At 45.1% G+C, this 19,676-nt stretch overlaps 1 protein-coding gene across 17 annotated transcripts in view; it reads right to left on the bottom strand.

The window, feature by feature from the left end:
- The window catches only part of NEDD4L (NEDD4 like E3 ubiquitin protein ligase), a 381,755-nt gene that overhangs the window by 23,577 nt on the left and 338,502 nt on the right, over positions 1–19,676 (bottom strand). For all 17 annotated transcript variants that reach the window (XM_061400317.1, XM_061400318.1, XM_061400319.1 and 14 more), the window contains 5 exons: positions 11,555–11,620; positions 9,090–9,319; positions 7,067–7,188; positions 5,900–5,970; positions 4,306–4,401 (listed from right to left, as the gene is read on the bottom strand). In XM_061400317.1, coding sequence (XP_061256301.1) covers positions 4,306–4,401; positions 5,900–5,970; positions 7,067–7,188; positions 9,090–9,319; positions 11,555–11,620 — 585 coding nt within the window. The remainder of the gene's footprint in view (positions 1–4,305; positions 4,402–5,899; positions 5,971–7,066; positions 7,189–9,089; positions 9,320–11,554; positions 11,621–19,676) is intronic.

Genomic DNA, 19,676 nt, shown 5'->3' with positions numbered 1-19,676 from the left:
TTCACTCGTATTTTTTCCAGAATACAAAATAGATATGCTAGTTCCTTGTTAATCAGGCTTAGCTCTCTCAAAAGGAAAGGCAGTACTTTCACAAACAGGCTCCTAATCATCATCTTACTCATCTTGCCAGTCTGTTCTGCTCACATTACTCTACCTGATTCAAGCCAAAGTCAGAAACATCCACATTAAATGAGGAGGCTTGAGAACTGTCTGTAATGAATAATTGACATGAATTATGACGATCATCAGCGCCTTTATCAGAAGTCTACTTAAAACGCAAACATTTTCTGTTTGGTTTGTGCTTGTTAGGTAGAAACAGTTACATTTAACTGTAACTGAGGAAGGTCTCTCAGGGCGTCTGCATCGAATCATGGCATCAGTAATGCCTTCTGAACTGTGTTATTTAAGTTAGTCGTATGGAGTCCTATGGGCTTCCCTGATGGCTCAGCAGTGAAGAATCATCTGTAAAGCAACAGACGGAGGAGACATGGGTTCGATCCCTGGGTTGGGAAGATGACCTGGAGGAGGAAATGGCAACCCGCTCCAGTATTCTTGCCTGGAGACTCCCATGGACAGAGGAGCCTGGAGGGCTATAGTCCAAAAGGTTGCAGAGTCAGATAAGACAGACCGACATGACTGAGCATGGATGGAGCTCTGTAAGTGGATATACATGAGACCCTTCCTTTTGCATTTGACAGTCCAAGACTGATTTTAAGTCTTCTTGGCTCTTTCGTCTCCCTCCATGTGTTAAAAATGCAAAGAAGACATACTTTCAGGATGATTAGCCATGTGTTGCTGCTGCTAAGTCACTTCAGTCGTGTCCGACCCTGTGTGACCCCATAGATGGCAGCCCACCAGGCTTCCCGTCCCTGAGATTCTCAAGGCAAGAACACTGGTGTGGTTGCCATTTCCTTCTCCAATGCATGAAAGTGAAAAGTGAAAGTGAAGTTGCTCAGTTATGTCTGACTCTTGGTGACCCCATGGACTGGAGCCTACCAGGCTCCTCCATCCATGGGATTTTCCAGGCAAGAGTACTGGAGTGGGGTGCCATTGCCTTCTCTGAGCCATGTGTTACCCTTTAAAAATTGGCAGTCAAGACCCTTAAAAAAAAGGTCCAGCTTAATAAATAGTCACCACAATTCCAATTACATTTTGTTTTCTCACACTTGGAGCTTCCGTTACTTCTAACATTAAAAAACGAGATCAGTTCGGTTCAGTCCTTTGCTCACTAAGCATGCAGTAGGCATCACTACACGCTGGGCCCTGGAGAAATCCAGGAACCTTGAGGGCTCAGGGGAGGCAGCTGGTCAGTGGTGGAGGTCAGTGTGGGGAGGGCCCCAGAGGTGGGGGGTGCTGCAAGGAGACAGTGCCACGTAGACTGCGGAGGGCAAGGGGCATCTTGGGGGGCAGCACGGCAGGCACCCGTGGCCGTGAAGGTGGGAGGAAGGAGGTGTCAGGAGGGAAGGTAAAGGTGCGCCGTGCAGGGAAGGCCGTGGCTCACACTGAAGGGCACAGGACGGCCAGTGGAGGAGATGCTGAGCAGAACAGTTCCGCATCCGGGTGTGCTTTCCACAGTGACCACATCCGGAGCACACGCGTTGGGGCATCAGGGAGAGGACTGGAGAGGGCGCGACGTGGGGACCAGGGGCCTGAGCAAGGGGAGGTGTGGATGAGGGAAGCGACGAGGACGTGGTGACCAGCTGCACGCAGGGTCAGGACGCGAGGACGCGGTGACCAGCTGCATGCAGGGTCGGGACGTGGGAGGAAAGAGGGAAGAGGCCAAGGTGGAGGGGGTGGGGCCACTGATCAGACGGAGGCAGGGGGTGGGGCTGGGAGGAGGAAGTGGCTTTAGTTCAGTCTGGGGACCTGCGGGTCTTTCTGGAGGGAGGAGGGGTTTAAGAGACCAAGGGGAATCTGAACACGAGAGGAGGGGTGTGGACCAGAGATAACAGACTGGGTGAGCAGTGCAGAGATGGGTGGAACCTGAACCACACGGTGGGTGAGCGCTGGGGTCAGGAGCAGAAAAGAAGCAGGCAGAGGAGCATCCACGTCGTAGGGCTGACAGAAGCAGCTGGTCTGGAAGAGCGGGAAGGGTGAAGGGGGGAGGGGTGACGGGGGAGGGGCTCGAGGGAGGGTGAGGGGTGAATGGGGCGGGGTGATGGGGGAGAGGAGGGGTGACTTGGAGGGGCTCAAGGGAAGGGGGAGCAGAAGAAGGAAGCAGATTAAGGGCAGGAACCCATTTACATTTAGTCCTTGGGGGGCTACTGCTAATCTGGATGGGACACCTTAGTTGGGGGCGGGTGTGCAGAAAAGGTCTCCCTCCCCGTTCCCCACAACAAGACTCCCACAGGGACAGGCGGCGCCCACCGTCTGTGAGGAGTTTTGGTCACGAAGCACAATATGCAGGAAAAAAAGGATGGGAGGGCAAACGAGATTCTTAAAGGAATCACTGATTGTTTACATTTATCACAAGGTCTCTCTCATCCCTGGCGTTTGAAATTTTATGAGCCTCAACTCTGCCAGCCAAGAAGGAAAGAAAACACAGACTCCCCAAGTCCCGCCCACCCCCAGGCTCACACTCGTGACTGCTCTTGGCTCAAGCATATGTAACATTAATCCTGGTATCTATGTGATCACCTTATCGCTGAATAGTTTTTGCCCCCACACCTCTTTGTCAGAAACTCCTTTTTATCCAGCAGCATCAGCTTCTTTTTTCTAAGACTATGAACCCAAGAGGGCAGGGACCTGATTTCCCCGCCTCACTTATAAAACTGAGCCCAGCATCATGAATAGACAGAGATGTGAACACACTTTTGGGGCGGTGGAGGACACTTTCAGTAATCTCTGATGCAATAAAGAACAAACCAACATCATCTTCCATAGTTAACCCTTAAAATGGGCTCCCTGACCTCATGAACGTCAACGTCAAGGCTATGAGGCCTGGTCTGGGAGATGGAACTCTCTCTGGACTTTTGTGAAAGGACAGGAGCCGGGGCTGGATAACATCTTGAGAAGACCCTCCCTGGCCCTGCAAGCAGTGTTATCATAGGGGACAAATGAATCAAAGGTAACACATCCCCTAGACAACGTCAGGGTGATGACGAGAATTCCAAGCAGGCAATTTTCATCTCTGAAATTAATCTTTACAGTTAACATAGCCTGAGCTATGGTTTTTTCAGTAGTCCTGTACGGATATGACAGTTGGACCATAAAGAAGGCAGAGAGCCGAAGAATTGGTGCTTTTGAACTGTGGTGCTGGAGAAAACTCTTAGAGTTCCTTGGACTACAAGGAGATCCAACTAGTCCATCCTAAAGGAAATCAGTCCTGAATGTTCATTAGAAGGACTGATCCTGAAGCTGAAACTCCAATGCTTTGGCCACCTGATGTGAAGAACTGACTCATTTGAAAAGACCCTGATGCTGGGAAAGATTGAAGGCAGGAGGAGAAGGGGACAACAGAGGATGAGATGGTTGGATGGCATTACTGACTTGATGGACACAAGTTTGAGTAAGCTCCGGGAGTTGGTGATGGACAGGGAAGCCTGGTGTGCTGCATCCATGGGGTTGCAAAGAGTCAGACATGAACTTAACTGAGCCACAAGGACAGTACAGGTGCCAAGCAAGGAGGTTAGAAAACCCTGAGCCTGCTGAGCCCCCAAAGACAAATTTCATCATGACAAGGGAACTATCAAAGCAGAGGGAACAAAGTCAAGGTCCCCAGACATCACCTCTTCCCGGTCACATATTTATATCACTAAGCAAACACGGACACTGTATCTAAATTTTAAAACCAGGGAGCCAACATTCACATTCAGATCTACTTTAGCTGAGAAGCAGGTACTACTTCATGCCCCAGAGGCCTTAGAATTTCTCTGACTTTGCAGGAAGAGAAATTCTGTGGCTTCCCTGGTGGTTCTGACAGTAAAGCATCTGCCTGCGATGCGGGAGACCTGGGTTCGATCCCTGGGTTGGGAAGATCCCGTGGAGGAGGGTGTGGCAACCCACTCCAGTACTCTTGCCTGGAGAATCTCATGGACAGAGGAGCCTGGTAGGCTACAGTCCATGGTGTCGCAAAGAGTTGGACACGACTGAGCAACTTCTCTTTTGCAGGAAGAGAGGCAGCTGTAACTGGGATTAGCTTCCTGGCGTGACACTAAGGCGCTGGTGATACAGTGAGATGGTGATGAACACCTGAAGCTCCTGGTGGCCGTTTTCAATTGTCCAGCAAAGTTGTGGTGCAGCCTGTGCAGAAGCAAAGACTCTGAAAGTCAAGGGCAAGTGCGGGTGGCTGCCTACAACACATACCTGCCCAAAGTTCTCTTCATCAATGCAGAACATAAGGTCCAGTTCAGTTGGGTCATTTTCTAAGATCCATTTCAAAGAGTTGTAATATTCGCTATCCTATAAAATTGACACAAAAATTAAAATAAAGTATTTTTTTCAAAACAAACACTCATTTGACTTCTTTAAATGATTATGTTCTTCCAGTGTAATTCCATTCACAATCTCAAGAAATGCACTAGTTACTGATATCTTGTTTCCAGCTCTGCCCCACCCAACTCTCCCCTGCTGAGGGTTGTAGTTGGATCCCATCCTCTGAGAAGGGAAAGTGGCCTGCTCCGCAAGGCAGTCAGGAAATCCTACAACTGGGCCTGTAGAGCTCAGTACACTCCCTGTCTCTTAAGAGTGAAAATATCAGAGGGAAGTAGGAAGGACAGAGAAAGCCCTAATTAAACGCCGGTGGTTTCAAGCTGTGCCGCTTCCTGGGCTTCTATCACTCTCTGCAAGTCACTGTGAGCAAAATTCAGAACACAGGCCCCAGAGCCTGGGCTCCAAGAAGGAAAAAGAGAATGTGGGCGCCTACTATCCCCGTGGGGAATAAAATTAATTTAGACTTGAAGAGAAACTTCTGTACTCCTAGCTTCCTCATTGCACAGTAACAAAAGCATAAAGCTTAAGTTAAAGGTGAGAGCTGAAGAGAAGCTTGAGATGGGTAAGGTGGATACGCAGAGCTACGGGCCCACAGAAAAACCAGCTGAGTGGCCTCGCATGCACGCTGGCCTTCTGCCCTCCCTCCACACCCAGAGGCTGCGCCGTGGGCCACGAGTACACGGCTCACGGACCCAACTCCACAGCACGCGCAGGCAGTGCAGCGGCAAGGCTGAGGAAAAAAGATGCTTCCTGATGGCCCCAGGGAAACCCTCCCCCGGCTCCCAACCCCGTGGAGGTGAACGGTGGGGTCACAGGTAAATTAAAAGAAAAACAGAAGCAAAGGATACTGGGAAAAGAGCATCGGATTTTGCTTTTACAGAAAATCCTTTCAGCTTTGAAAGGGTCAGCCTAGATTAAAAATGAGTAAGTTGAATGCAACATGAAAACCCAAATCAAAAGTCGGCAATTACTGTCTAATTTTTCATTCTTCTCCTGCAATGTAGTGGTCATTTACCCTTCTTCCATGTCTAGGATGACTTCAAATATTCTTCCCTTATCTACTGTTTGGCCTGGTCCCCTGCCATTTTTTTAGGCTGGAAAACAAAGGGATGACAGACGAGCCTGTAACCTGTTTGGTATTAGCAATTTCAATTTCAATGGGCAATGATGAGGTTTCTAGATGACCCTTGGGTTTAATTTGGTCTACCTAGTCCTGGGTAAGCAGAGGTAACTGAGTTGTGTGTGTGTCCACCGGAAATACCATGACTCCAGGAAATGTGAACAATGATTTGCTTATTTAAAAAGTTACAGAGATCAATTAACCTCTTGAACAACTAAATGTTCCCAGGTGCTCATACTGAACGAGGGTGCCCGTAAAAATCACTGTGACTAGCACATGGCCTCAACTCCCTTTCTATAAAGCACAAGCAGCTCACGATGTCCACTGGATTAACCTGTGTTTACTCACCACAGATTCCATGTCATTCAGAGTTATCTGCTTTCCCAGCATCATTTTATAAAACGGTCGAATGAAGAAACCTAAAACGTGGGGAAAACTGGGTTAGTTTCAAATCTTTGATGATGCTGTGCATCAGGGCACAAACTAAAAACTAACCCGCTTTCATGTGAACGAGACACCAGGGCAGAAGAATCGAGGGCTCTCTGCAGCCAGACACGGGCCTGGTGTGCACGGGGGTGGGGAGCGGACGGGGAAGCGGGGCAGTTACACTAACAGGGATGGCCCAGGGGAGAGTGGAGGCCAGAAAGGCTGCTGTGAGACGGCCAATGAGCTTCAAGCACAGGCAGGAACCTGCAGTGCAAATGCGCGTGTGCCCGGGGCGAGAAAGGCACTTCTGGCTGGGGGGGACAAGGCGGGGGCTCGCCGGGACAGTGGCACAGGGTGCCCTGGCTGGCAGGCCGGGAGGGACTGGGTAGTGGACACAGCGCTCCCACGAGGCACTGCAGAGTCTGGGCTGCTGCCCAGGGGCCAGGGGTCACCAACACGCCAGGAGGGAATCCTGTCTGCGTGTCAGTGTCATCGCTGGCGCCGTAGTGGGGAGAGGAGGACAGGGTGAGAAGGGAGCGTGGGATACCGTGGAGGAGGCTGTGCGGCCTTCTGGGGGAGGAGGGGGCCTGAGCAGGGCGACAGCAGTGAGGAACACCCCCCGTGGTTCCACAGGGACCCCCACACCTGTGCCAGGCCGGCCTGCGCTGCACGCCTCTCAACAGGACGCGGGAACCTCAGTCCCCCTCCTCCACCTTCAACCCCCATCCTCAGCCCGCCCCAGGTGTCCCCAGGCACCCACCCCTGGCAGCAGCTCCTGCCCCCTCGGGCTCAGTGTAGCCCTAAGACGAGGCTCAAACCCCGCCGGTGTCTGGGGAGGGAAGAAGGTGAGGCCCCAGATGGGGCTAGGGGGCCGACACTGACATGCTGCGTCTCTGCTCTGCCTCCAAGGGCAGTCACGGTCTTAAGGAGCACCTTCGTTATGGGCAAAGCATTAAGAAAAGAATCCATTGATTTACAGAGAACCAGTGAGAATCTTCTGCTTAAAATCTATGATGTGAGTAAGACACCTCATGATAGACCACAGAGAACACTGTCTTATTACCTTCAACACTTTTAAAAATAACTTACCATCTAGAAGTTTCCCATGAAATACTGCCAGCCCAGCAACTCTTCCAATGAAAGTGAAATAGGACAAATGATCTTCATTACAGAGGCCTGAATTGGGATTGATCTGAAGTGTGTAGTTGTCCCTTTTGGGGAGGAAGAGAGAAAAAAGAAATGTAATCAAATCAATCAGTCCTAAAGGAAATCAAACCTGAATAGTCACTGGAAGGACTGACGCTCCAATACTTTGGCCACCTGATGCCAAGAGCCAACTGAGTAGAAAAGAGTCTGATGACGGGAAAGATTGAAGCCAAAAGGAGAAGGGGGTGACAGAGGATGAGACAGTTAGACAGCATCACCAACTCAATGGCCGTGAATTTGAGCAAACTCTGGGAGATGGTGAAGGACAGGGGAGCTTGTCCATGAGGTTGTAAGGAGTTGGACACTATTTAGCGACAGAACGATAGCAAAAGAAATGCAAGCATCTGAATTTTCTGTCTCTGCCTGTCAACAGGCTTTCAGACAGATGAGGTGAAAAAGCTAGAGAACAGGGTTTATTTAGAGGTTAGCCTCTTTCCATGACCAAGGATGGAGATCTACTGGAGCTGGTGCGCATGCCCTGTTAAGGTAAACCTAAGGAACTGTGGACATCTGACTGTGCTGACTGACAAAAACGTCAGTTTCTTACGGTTCGGCCGAGTACCTTTGGAAGATGAGAAACAGCACAGACCACAGGGGCTCGACAGGGACTCCCCGCCACAGGAGTGCTTAGGTAAGGAAGAGGGTCTGCGGCCATACTCCTCTGGAGGGGCTCGACAGGGACTCCCCACCACAGGAGTGCTTAGGTAAGGAAGAGAGTCTGCAGCCAGGCTCCTCTGGAGGCCACTCTGGGATGTGGGTGAGGTGTGGGTGTGGTCTCTGATCCTCTCCTTTTTCATGGCTTTTATCAGTTTTACAAAATGGGAAATTCTTGGCCAGAGCACTGAGAAGAATACCGAGGCTGCTCTTTTCAAACAGCCCTCAGGAGACTGGCACCAGGGGGAAGACGTGGGAGAAGTCTTGGCCCCAAAGAGCACAGGCTGCTTCTCAAGGTCGATGACTCTCCTACTGAGGGACTGGGCCCAGCCTGAGGCTTTGAAGAAGCCACAGCCTGGAGGATGAGATGGGCGGCCTTCTGCGCAGCCATGGCTTGATTCCCGAGAAAGCCTCAGTCTTCACGCCCGGCAGTGGTGAAACCCTAATGCAAGGGGAAGGCAGGGCCTCACCTCACAGGCCCAGGACAGTCCTCTGGGTCCTAAAGGACGGATCCTCAATTTCCCTTTAAGTAGTACATGTCAGAAAACTATTCCTGTTCATGAGACAATGACCTTCTGAATTGTGACAGTGACAAATTCCCTGAATTAGCATAACAAATGAACAGTGCTGTTCTTTACGATAAGTACCCAACACATTTTCAATTACATGAACCCAACAGACAAGGGAAGAATTATTTTTGGGTGTTCACATTGTACGGTATTTCACCGTGTGGAGCCAGAGTCTGTTCTAGGCGTCCGGGACGGGGGTGGGCGGGGCTGAGGTCGGCAGTGTTCATTCACCTCAAACGAGGGAGCGGCTTACTCTCTCATCGTGTGCTTTGTTGCTCAGTTATGTCTGACTCTTCACAACCCCATGAACGGTAGCCCATCAGGCTCCTCTGTTCATGAGGATTCTCCAGGCAAGAATACTGGAGTGGGTTGCCATACCCTCCTGCAGGGGATCTTCCAAACCAAGGGATTGAACCCAGGTCTCCCGCATTGCAGGCAGATTCTTTACTGTCTGAGCCACCAGGGAAGCCCAAAAATAGTGGAATGGGTAGCCCATTCCATCTCCAGGGGAATTTTCCTGACCCAGGAATCAAACCGGGTTCTCTTGCATTGCAGGCAGCTCCTTTACCAGCTGAGCTACCAGGGAAGCCCACTCTCCCATCATCTCATCTCTCACATTTATTCATGAGGAATAAACCTGTCTCAGTGGGGGACACATTCTGAAATGCACTCCAGACACTTACGTTGCCGAGTACTCGAAGAGGCCGTAGTAAGGGTTGAACATCTCCTTGGACAGTAGGAAGAACCACTCTCTGGCCACGCCCCCGTAGTCCAGACCTTTCTCCGATTCAAACTCAATCCACAGCCTAGCTTTCAGGACATCTGGTCTTTTCACAGACATGATTCTCCGATAGGACTCTTCAAATATGTTATTTCTGTGAAGTTTCATTTCAAACCTATTTGGAATATCCGCCTAAATTAAAGGAAAAAACAAAAACAAAAAAACGGACACACAGTCAGAGAGTAAATACACACCTGACTTCCTAACAGAAAAACAACAACGAGCAGAAATGATGGCAGCCTTCGAATAAACAATCAGGGACAAATGGCTCCAACTGGGACTCTGCCCTTTCTAGATTTTTCTTCACAGACAGAAAGCCTCCTACGTCAGGAGGAGACACACAGCACCCACGAGCAGCTGTCATCCACTGAGTCAGCAACACGTGCTGCGGAGGAAACTACGCTGAGTAGAGACAAATCATCCTGTCCTGCTTTTATGAGCAACTGAGGGGCCCTTATCCACCCGCTGACAACTGAAACACGGTCAGCGCTCTATATTGTTTCAGTCAAAGAAAGGGACTTCAGTCCAGATGATTAAAACCCATAGACAATCCCCACCTAGCCAGGCTGGGATGACTCTGAGCCCTGGTAGGGGCTCAGGCTGCAGGCGTGGGTCCACGATGCTTAGAAGCTAATTCTATTGCCAGGGTGGGGGTGGGCAGACTCTGATGATCAGGCCAAGGGCCACAGCTATTCAATGGTAAACATGAAAATTAAAAGGCACTTGACTGAAGTTGTGAATAACTGCTTCCTGGCTAGGCAGGCCCCGGGTCGGCTCTGTTATGACAATGGACTTGCAGAGTCGGTTTCCAGGCAGAAGGTACCGTGGAGTTTAAGTGCTAGAGTGAGACAGGCTGGGGCCCTCAGAGTCGTCACTTATCCTCAGAAGAAACGCAGGTGACTCACAAAGCAACACGGGAATTCCACGGGTTCAAATTTGAGTCATTCTGAAACGGAGGCACCCAGGAGCTCCTTTTTCTTAAATTTTTTTTTTCCAGGAGCTCCTTGATTCGGGGTGATGGAAAAGAGAACAAAACCCTTAGGGGAGCTCCCCGAGGCGGAGGCTGGGTTCCAGGCATCCCCAGTGCCTAACCCACAGCAGAGTGGGGAGAGGGCATAACTGAGGGAGTGGAGCGGGCTGGGGCAGGCGGGCGGGAAGCACAGGCAAACAAGGAGATCTGAGCTGTGGGAGACACACCCCTTTTCCCAGTGAGCCGAAGCCAATCAACAGTGACCTGTGCGAAAACACCCCAGAAAGAGTGAAGGCACAAATGAGGAGAAGACTGGGAAAATCCTCACCAGACAGGTGAAACCAAAGTGAAACAGAAAACGCAGTGTTAAAGGATCTGGGGAGATATGTCAGTAGAAAATATAATATTATAATTTAAAACACTGCCTACAAAAAGCCTTACAAGATTTCTTGGTTTTGCCAGAATCTTAATGGGTTTCCCAGTGAGAATTTTTACTCTGAAAATGACATTTGGTCTTAATATGCCAGAATATTATAAATTATATTTATGTTGTACATATTGGAATTTAAAGGGACAGACTTGAACATTTTTATAATTATAAATTGAACATTTATAATTTATAAATTTATAATTCATATTTAATAAAACCAAGGTTTTATTAAATAGGGTAACCATAAGCAACTGCATAGGCTTCTCCAAATTTTTTCACTTGGTTCTGAATTATTGTATATCTCATAAAATCATTTCTATCTTTTTATGTATTACATAAAAAATTACCTTCAGGTGATTTAATATGTTTTGAGTTGGTCAAAATGTTTTTCTGAAAGATGATATGGAAACACCCGAAGAAACTTTTTGGCCAACCCAATAATACTAAGTTAATATTCACTTAGAAAGATGGTAACAACAACCCTGTGTACGAGACAGCAAAAGAGACACTGATGTATAGATCAGTCTTATGGACTCTGTGGGAGAGGGAGAGGGTGGGGAAATTTGGGAGAATGGCATTGAAACATGTATAATATCATGTATGAAACGAGTCGCCAGTCCAGGTTCGATGCACAATACTGGATGCTTGGGGCTGGTGCACTGGGATGACCCAGAGGGAGGGTAGGGGAGGGAGGAGGGAGGAGGGTTCAGGATGGGGAACACAGGTATACCTGTGGCGGATTCATTTTGATATGTGGCAAAACTGATACAATATTGTAAAGTTTAAAAATAAAATAAAATAAAAAAAAAGGAAATTCAGATCGGAGATCCAGGTGGATTAAAGTGCAGTGAAAAAAGGAAAGTAGCATTTTTGGTATAGACATAAAAGTAAGAAACAAGTTCTCACTGAAGTAATTTTGGTAACTTACGAATGACTAAGGCAACATTTTTGGAAGACATGTACTCACAGGTTTCTTTAATTTCTTTCTAAAGTAGTCATATTTCTGCTTAAATTCTCTGGAGTAAGGAACAGCCTGGAAGACAAATGTATACATATAGATAATATGAACAACACAGTTGAAATCTTACGTACACGAAGCCGACGTTCAGAAAGTTTCGTGAATCGTGAGCCTTAGAATTGTCACTCCTCACATGATCACGGAAATTTACATGATGTCTACACACCACATGGGAAGTTCTAGAAATGATTAAGACCATTCAGCACTGAATGAGGCTTTCATCCCTGAAAACAATATGGATGTTCACGAAATCACTTAGAGATATTATCAGTTCAGTTCAGTCACTTAGTCGTGTCCGACTCTTCACGACCCCATGAACTGCAGCACGCCAGGCCTCCCTGTCCACCACCAACTCCCAGAATTCAGTCAAACTCATGTCCATTGAATTGGTGATACCATCCAGCCATCTCATCCTCTGTCGTCCCCTTCTCCTCTTGCCCCCAATCCCTCCCAGCATCAGAGTCTTTTCCAATGAGTCAACTCTTTGCATGAAGTGGCCAAAGCGCTGGAGTTTCAGCTTTAGCATCAGTCCTTCCAAAGAACACTCAGGACTGATCTCCTTTAGAATGGACTGGTTGGATCTCCTTGCAGTCCAAGGGACTCTCAAGAGTCTTCTCCAACACCACAGTTCAAAAGCATCAATTCTTCGGTGCTCAGCTTTCTTCACAGTCCAACTCTCACATCCATACATGACCACTGGAAAAACCATAGCCTTGACTAGGCAGACCTTTGTTGGCAAAGTAATGTCTCTGCTTTCCTTCCAAGGAGTAAGCGTCTTTTAATTTCATGGCTGCAATCACCATCTGCAGTGATTTTGGAGCCCAAAAAAAGAAAATCTGACACTGTTTCCACTGTTTCCCCATCTATTTACCATGAAGTGATGGGACCAGATGCCATGATCTTCATTTTCTGAATGTTGAGCTTTAAGCCAACTTTTTCAGTCTCCTCTTTCACCTTCATCAAGAGGCTTTTGAGTTCCTCTTCACTTTCTGCCATAAGGGTGGTGTCATCTGCATATCTGAGGTTATTGATATTCTTCCCGGCAATCTTGATTCCAGATTGTGCTTCTTCCAGCCCAGAGTTTCTCATGATGCACTTTGCATAGAAGTTAAATAAGCAGAGTGACAATATACAGCCTTGACGTACTCCTTTTCCTATTTGGAACCAGTCTGTTGTTCCATGTCCAGTTGTAACTGTTGCTTCCTGACCTGCATATAGATTTCTCAAGAGGCAGGTCAGGTGGTCTGGTATTCCCATCTCTTTCAGAAGTTTCCACAGTTTATTGTGATCCACACAGTCAAAGGCTTTGGCATAGTTAAAAAAGCAGAAATAGATGGTTTTCTGGAACTCTCTTGCTTTTTCCATGATCCAGCGGATGTTGGCAATTTGATCTCTGGTTCCTCTGCCTTTTCTAAAACCAGCTTGAACATCTGGAAGTTCACGGTTCACATATTGCTGAAGCCTGGCTTAGAGAATTTTAAGCATTACGTTACTAGTGTGTGAGATGAGTGCAATTGTGCGGTAGTTTGAGCATTCTTTGGCATTGCCTTTCTTTGGCATTGGAATGAAAACTGACCTTTTCCAGTCCTGTGGCCACTGCTGAATTTTCCAAATTTGCTGGCATATTGAGCGCAGCACTTTAACAGCATCATCTTTCAGGATTTGGAATAGCTCAACTGGAATTCCATCACTTTCACTAGCTTTGTTCATAGTGATGCTTTCTAAGGCCCACTTGACTTCACATTCCAGGATGTCTGGCTAGGTGTGTGATCACACCATCATGATTATCCTAACTTACCTAACCTATGCCTAAGGTCAGAGGCCGTGGCTGGGAGGAGCAACCCCACGTCTGAGAGATATTATACATAAACTAAATAGACTTTCCATGTGACTTCTGTCTGAATGTGCATCAAGGTGCATTGTAATCTTATTATGGATTGTAGTTTAGATACGTTATTGGCTACCATATACTTTAACACACAACTCCAAATGAGCTGCACTGTCATTCAGAAAAGACTAACTGTGCTTTAACAATATTTGGGAGAAAAAGTTAACAGCAGAAAGGCAAGTGAACTGATTCTCTTGTCAAGGAATAAAAAACTGAGTAGACAGCATGCTGGAAACGTCCTCATTTTAGGAGCTGATTATTTAGTGGTTGTGGGCAAGGATCTCTTTAGATCTGGAAGGCTGTATCTATGGAGCAGAGGGATGATACACAGAAGTGAGCTTGGTAACTGAGCTAACGTTATTCATTCTGGGATCTCTTCAGGTAAAGCAGTATCATTTCTATATCGTCATTCAAATATTCCCTACTTGTTACATTGTCAGGTAGCTTGTACTATCTGAGAGCCCTGACTTCAAGCTGTTGAAAAGGCTTACAATTCTTTTTCTGAAGCAGAAAGGATTGGCTTTTGCATACACATAGACAAAACTGGACAGCCTGACACTCAGAAGAACTCCTTGCTTTCTGGAGTGTGAGTCTGGGCAAGAATACTTCTGCTGGTATCATTTTGGACTGCATTAATGAAATATACCGATCTTTTGCAAAGGGTTTCCAGACTCCAGACCTTATGCCTTGGCCACACTTATTCCTGACCAGAAAAAGCGAAAATGAAGAGCAAGAGTTTCTTCCCTTTGTACTGCCTAAAGACATGACCACACAGACAATAACTAGGCCAAAACAAAAATAAGTAACTGCCGTCACAGAAAACCATGATCATGTCAGTATTCTGCCTTGTAATTCAAGAGCCAAAGACATTACATTCATGTGTCTTAAGAGCATTTTGAAGACAACTGGCTGCCGAGGGGGAGAGGCAGAGAGACAGACTAGAGGTTGGGGTTGGGAGATGCAAACTGTTACACCTAGAAACGATAAACAACAAGCACAGGAACTATATTCAATATCCTGGTATAAATCATACATAGTTTATATATGTAACTATACATACATATTTATACATACACTCAGCGTGTGTATAACTGAGTCACTGCCGTACAGTGGAGACTGGCAATACTGCAGATCGACCATACTTCAATTAAAAAAAAAAGACAACCTACACCACCTGTGGTTTGTTCTTCATTTTTAGTTTTTAAGCCAGTCTTTGTTTACTTCTCCACTGAACATCAGACTTGACTATATATCATGTTTATTTTGGACGGTGTTTAGTCTGATGAAATAATGTATGAATTTTGATTCCAGAAAAGGTAGAGATTTTATCACCATCTGGACAACCACCAACATAGGGAAATGGATACAATGGTCTGACATAAGCCAATAAAGACATCATCATGCTTTTTGCTCCGTAGCTTTTTTAGAAGCTGCTGTGAGCAACGGGCAATAAAAGCTAAATGAATACCTAAGTAAATGCAAGGCAGGCAAATGACAGAATCCCTCTTACATGAGGCGGCTGGGGAAGGCGGCTCTGGGAAAGAGAAACCTGAGCAGAAACGAGAGTGACAGGAGAGAACAAACCATGACAGTGAAGTGTCAAAAGGAAAGGTATTTGTCTGAGGTTCTCAGGTATGATCAGCTGTGATAGAAGAAAATTAAGCCTGGGAAAAAAAAAAATGATTTCCTTTTATGGTTTCCGGCCAGCTTCAGAAGCCCAGATTTGTAGGACAGACTCCCTGCCAGCTAGCTCTGTCACATGACCTCTCTACTCTCGAATGCTTGCTCAGTGAAGTCGAAGGACTCAACTAGTCAAATTTTAAGCCTCTTCCATTTCCCCAAATATGTCATTCCCAGTAATTATTTTTTGTTTCCTCATCTGCAAACACTGAAAAAAGGCTTGAACATTCATCACTGTGTATGCAAGTCCGACAGTATCTTAAATGACAAGTTTCCCAAGGAATGTATTTCAAAGTGTTGCCCCCAGCCCATGGTACCTCCGCCCCTGTCTGGCTTATAATCTGCTAGCTGCTGACTAGCTGTGGGTGGAAATCAGTGCTGAGATATTTCTGGCCTTTCTTCTTTTGAGGAGATGATGCATGAAAGCTAAGAAATCTACCTCCTCCTCTAATACTCATATTTTCTCTCTAGGGGTCGTTCTTATAATGGCTTTTTATATCCTTCTCCTAAAAAGATTCCAACAATCTTTGTGATAGAAGAGAATGACATTTCTGAAGAGAATGACATTTCTTGTATCAGACAGGCCAATTTATTTATTCTCTCGTGAAAATCTGGCATCTTATTTTCTTATCCACAACATAACTTTTACATAAACCTATTTAAATAATGAAGGTATCTGTTGATTAAAGCTACCCTCTATTAAATAAGGTTTCTTTTTTGAAGAAAATGAAAATCTGACACTGTGTAAGTGGGTTCTCAGTATTTGCATGCATCATTGTCCACTACTGACCCTGGAGCTCCTGGCAGAGAAGGGTCTGGGCCTGACACAGAGACGTTGGTAGGGCCAGGAGAGCTGAGGCTCCGGCCTGGATTCTGATGCGGACTTTAACTTTCAGCCACACAAGTAGCTTCTGAAAAAGTGGGAATCACAACTACTTCCCTACCATCCTGAGGGGACTGCTGTGAGTTTCAAAGCAGTTGGTTATATAAAGTTCTTGAACAGGTACAAAGCGTTACACAAGCATGAGATAGTGCTCTTAAGAGAAGCAAGTATGAACAGCACTTCACATTTCCAGGGCCTTTAATGGTGACGCCTGGCATACCAAGAGCATACTGAATCACAGTAATGTCACAGAAGGGTCCCTTCTCCCCCAGTATGTAGACATTTTTAAAACCTGGGAAAAAGAGAGAAATTCTAGGTACCAGATAGGCAGAAAGACTCAAAATTATAGAACTGGGGTTTGGACCCAGCCTTGGCACTTGGGCTTGAGTTTTTAATCCTCACATGGGCACACAGAACATGGCCTACAGTCTGTATGACCCAGGGGATCAGAACACGGCTCCCTGCACAAGACCCTCATCCAAGAAGCATACAAGAAAATTCTACCCACAGGCCTGGGGAAGTTGCAAGGAAGCTTACCTTCCGTCTGGGATCATAACTGGGAGAAAAATAATAAACAAATCCAGACCTCTAATAAACTCAGACTCCAAGCCTATACACCAGAGTGAGTGTGAGGCCCACAGTTATAGTAACTAAGGGTGCATAAATATAAACTAAACAGTTAACAGTTAGTACAGTTCAGGACATATGAAAGACCCATAAGATAAAAAAAAATGAGTACATATGCACTTAAAAACAAAAATTAGACACTGAACTTGACAATCACCTACCACTGAGGAGAGTTTACAGACGTGACGAGTGGGAGATTTAATCCCACTAAGACCAGAGGTAACAATAAATGTAAAAGAGGCTATGAGATAAGTATTCAAGAGTGATTTAAAAGCTGCAAGTATGGGTAGAAAAATAAATAGAAGCAAACAACAGGACAGAATAACAGTAACTAAAAAGGCCAAGCACATTTTAAAAGATCAAAGAGAACTTTGAGCAATTAACTCAGTCACTGAAATAATAGACATAATGAACTGATACAGAGTAGATGATAAAAAGCTTAAAAGGTAATTAACTGGGAGAGCTGAGCCTGCAGTATGGCAATAAGACAGACAGAAGATAGACAAGCTCAGAAATAAGACAGAATATGAAATTGAATCAAATACCTGGTATGAGTTACTGACACAGATAATAAAAATGGAACAGGTGCAACGTGCAAAGGAATAACTGCGGGGAACTTTCCCAGATAAAGGAAAGATGCAATCCCCACGAGGAAGAATCATGATAAATCCAAAGTAGAATAAATAAAAAGAAACCTACACTTACATTCATGATAGTAAAATTGTAGAAAGTTAAAGACAGAGAAAAATTAAAAATCACTGGAGAAAAGAGAGATTTACTCATCAAAAAATGACAATCAGATTGACAACAAACTTCTCATCATCAGTTATGGAAGCTGGAAGAGGGAAAAAACAACTTCAAAGTACTGAAGAAAAGTAACTGTTGAGCAAGAATCCTGCAGTCAGCTAAACTATCATTTGACAGACAGGTAGGTAAGCCCCTTCTCTCTCACACTCTCACTGAAATTGCTGACCGAGCAGAGGTTCTCAAACTTGGGAGGGCATCAGAATCCTTGGGGGGCGGGGGGTGGGGTTAAAATATAGACTGCAGGGCCCACACCAAAGTTGCTGATTTTCAGTAGGTCTGAGTTAGGACCTCAAAATGTGCATTTCTAATAAGTTTCTGAATGGTTCTGACTCTGTTGATCTATAGGCTACAGTTTTAGAATCATGAACTAGAAGTTAAACTTCATTAAGGAGAAAACTTAACCTGGAAAAAAGTAAATGCAAGAACCAAGGGTAGACAAAGAAATTTGATTACATATAAGTAAATTAAACAAACATTGACAGTTAAAAAAAAAAGAAAAAGAAAATGTTAATGATTATTTGGCAAGTTTTTGGTGCTTCCCTGGTAGCTCAGCTGGTAAAGAATCCGCCTGCAATGTGGGAGACCTGGGTTTGATCCCTGGGGTTGGGAAGATCTCCTGGAGAAGGGAACAGCTACCCACTCCAGTATTCTGGCCTGGAGAATTCCATGGACTGTATAGTCCAGGGGGTCACAAAGAGTTGGACAGACTGAGTGATTTTCACTTTCATTTGGCAAGTTTAAAGATAAAGTAGTTTTAAAATTCCTTTGAACAATGGAATGTGGGACTGAGAAGAACAGCACTTAAAAAATTTTTTTTATTTTATATTTTATTTTATATTAAGGTATAGCTGATTAACAATGCTTTGATAGTTTTAGGTGAATAGCACAGGGACTCAGCCATACATATACAAGAATCCACTTCCCCCCAACCTCTCCTCCCTTTCAGTCTGCCACAAAACACTGAGCAGAGTTCCTTGTGTTATATAGTAGGTCCGAGTTGGTTATCCATTTTAAATACAGCAGTGTGTATATGTCCATTCCAAACTCCCTAACTATATCTTAGTTTGTTCGCTAAGTCTGTGAGTCTGCTTTTGTTTTGTAAGTAAGTTCATTTGCATTATTTCTTTTTAGGAAAACAGCACGAAAGCTCCCCAGAGTTGTATATTATCCAGGAAGAGAAACAGAGATTAATTTTGACATTAAGTCAAGTATGTTGGTTAAAAGTTTTAATGTGAGCACCAAAAGAACAGAAATAGAGAATACAACTTCCAAGTATAGAAAATGAGAGAAAATAAAGACTATTCTATCAGTCCAGCAGAAAGTAACAAGAGACAGAAAAGTTAAGAGACAGAAAAGATATATTAAGCAAATACTAGAGAAGCAGAGTGAACACAGTGACTGACGAAGCCACAATCGTCATGAGAGATTCTGACCCAAACTGACTTGATTACATTTGAAAAGCCAGGAAAAAAGTCATGATGGAAATGGATACTTTGAACACCACAGACTTGATCTAACAGGCATATAAAGAACTCTATACCCAGGAAAGACAGAATATACATTCTTTTGAAATACAAAAAGAGCAGTAACAAAAAATGGTCAAGCTTCCAAAGAAGTTTCAGATATCTAACAATATTCCCCAGACAATATTCTCTGACCATAATTAGTAAGAAAGAGGTAAAAACCCTCCCAAACTCTTAGAAACTAAAAAGTTTATTCTAAATAATTTATAAGCTAAGGACAGAAAGAAATCATTGTGGAAATTCCCAAAAATTTAGAACTGAATTAAAACAAAAATCACTTATCTACACTAAGGTGATGATTACCTAAAAAAACATGCTCTCACTGGGAGAGATACCACTACCTATAATTAAAGAGTAAACAAATCTCTTTTATTAGAAAATAAAGAAACAGAGATCTTCCCTCATAGTAAATCTATCTGGATTTATGATGCTAAATAATTTCCAATAGTAATGAATAAAAACTAACAAAGTTGCATGAAGACAGATGATCAGTAATTGATAGATACTTGAAAAGGCTTCAGAATTATTCAAAAGTCCTCTGCTGCTTGAAAAACAGCACCTTTTCTTGAATTTTCCTTGTTTCTCATGATGGAGAAGGGAAAATACTACTCTGACTTATTGTGACTGTGAATATATCAAAAGGAACCCATGGCAGTAAGGCAG

The sequence above is a fragment of the Bos javanicus genome, chromosome 24 (assembly GCF_032452875.1).
Source record: "Bos javanicus breed banteng chromosome 24, ARS-OSU_banteng_1.0, whole genome shotgun sequence".
NCBI classification, from domain to species: Eukaryota; Metazoa; Chordata; class Mammalia; order Artiodactyla; family Bovidae; genus Bos; species Bos javanicus.
This window is presented reverse-complemented; position numbering and strand designations above follow the sequence as displayed.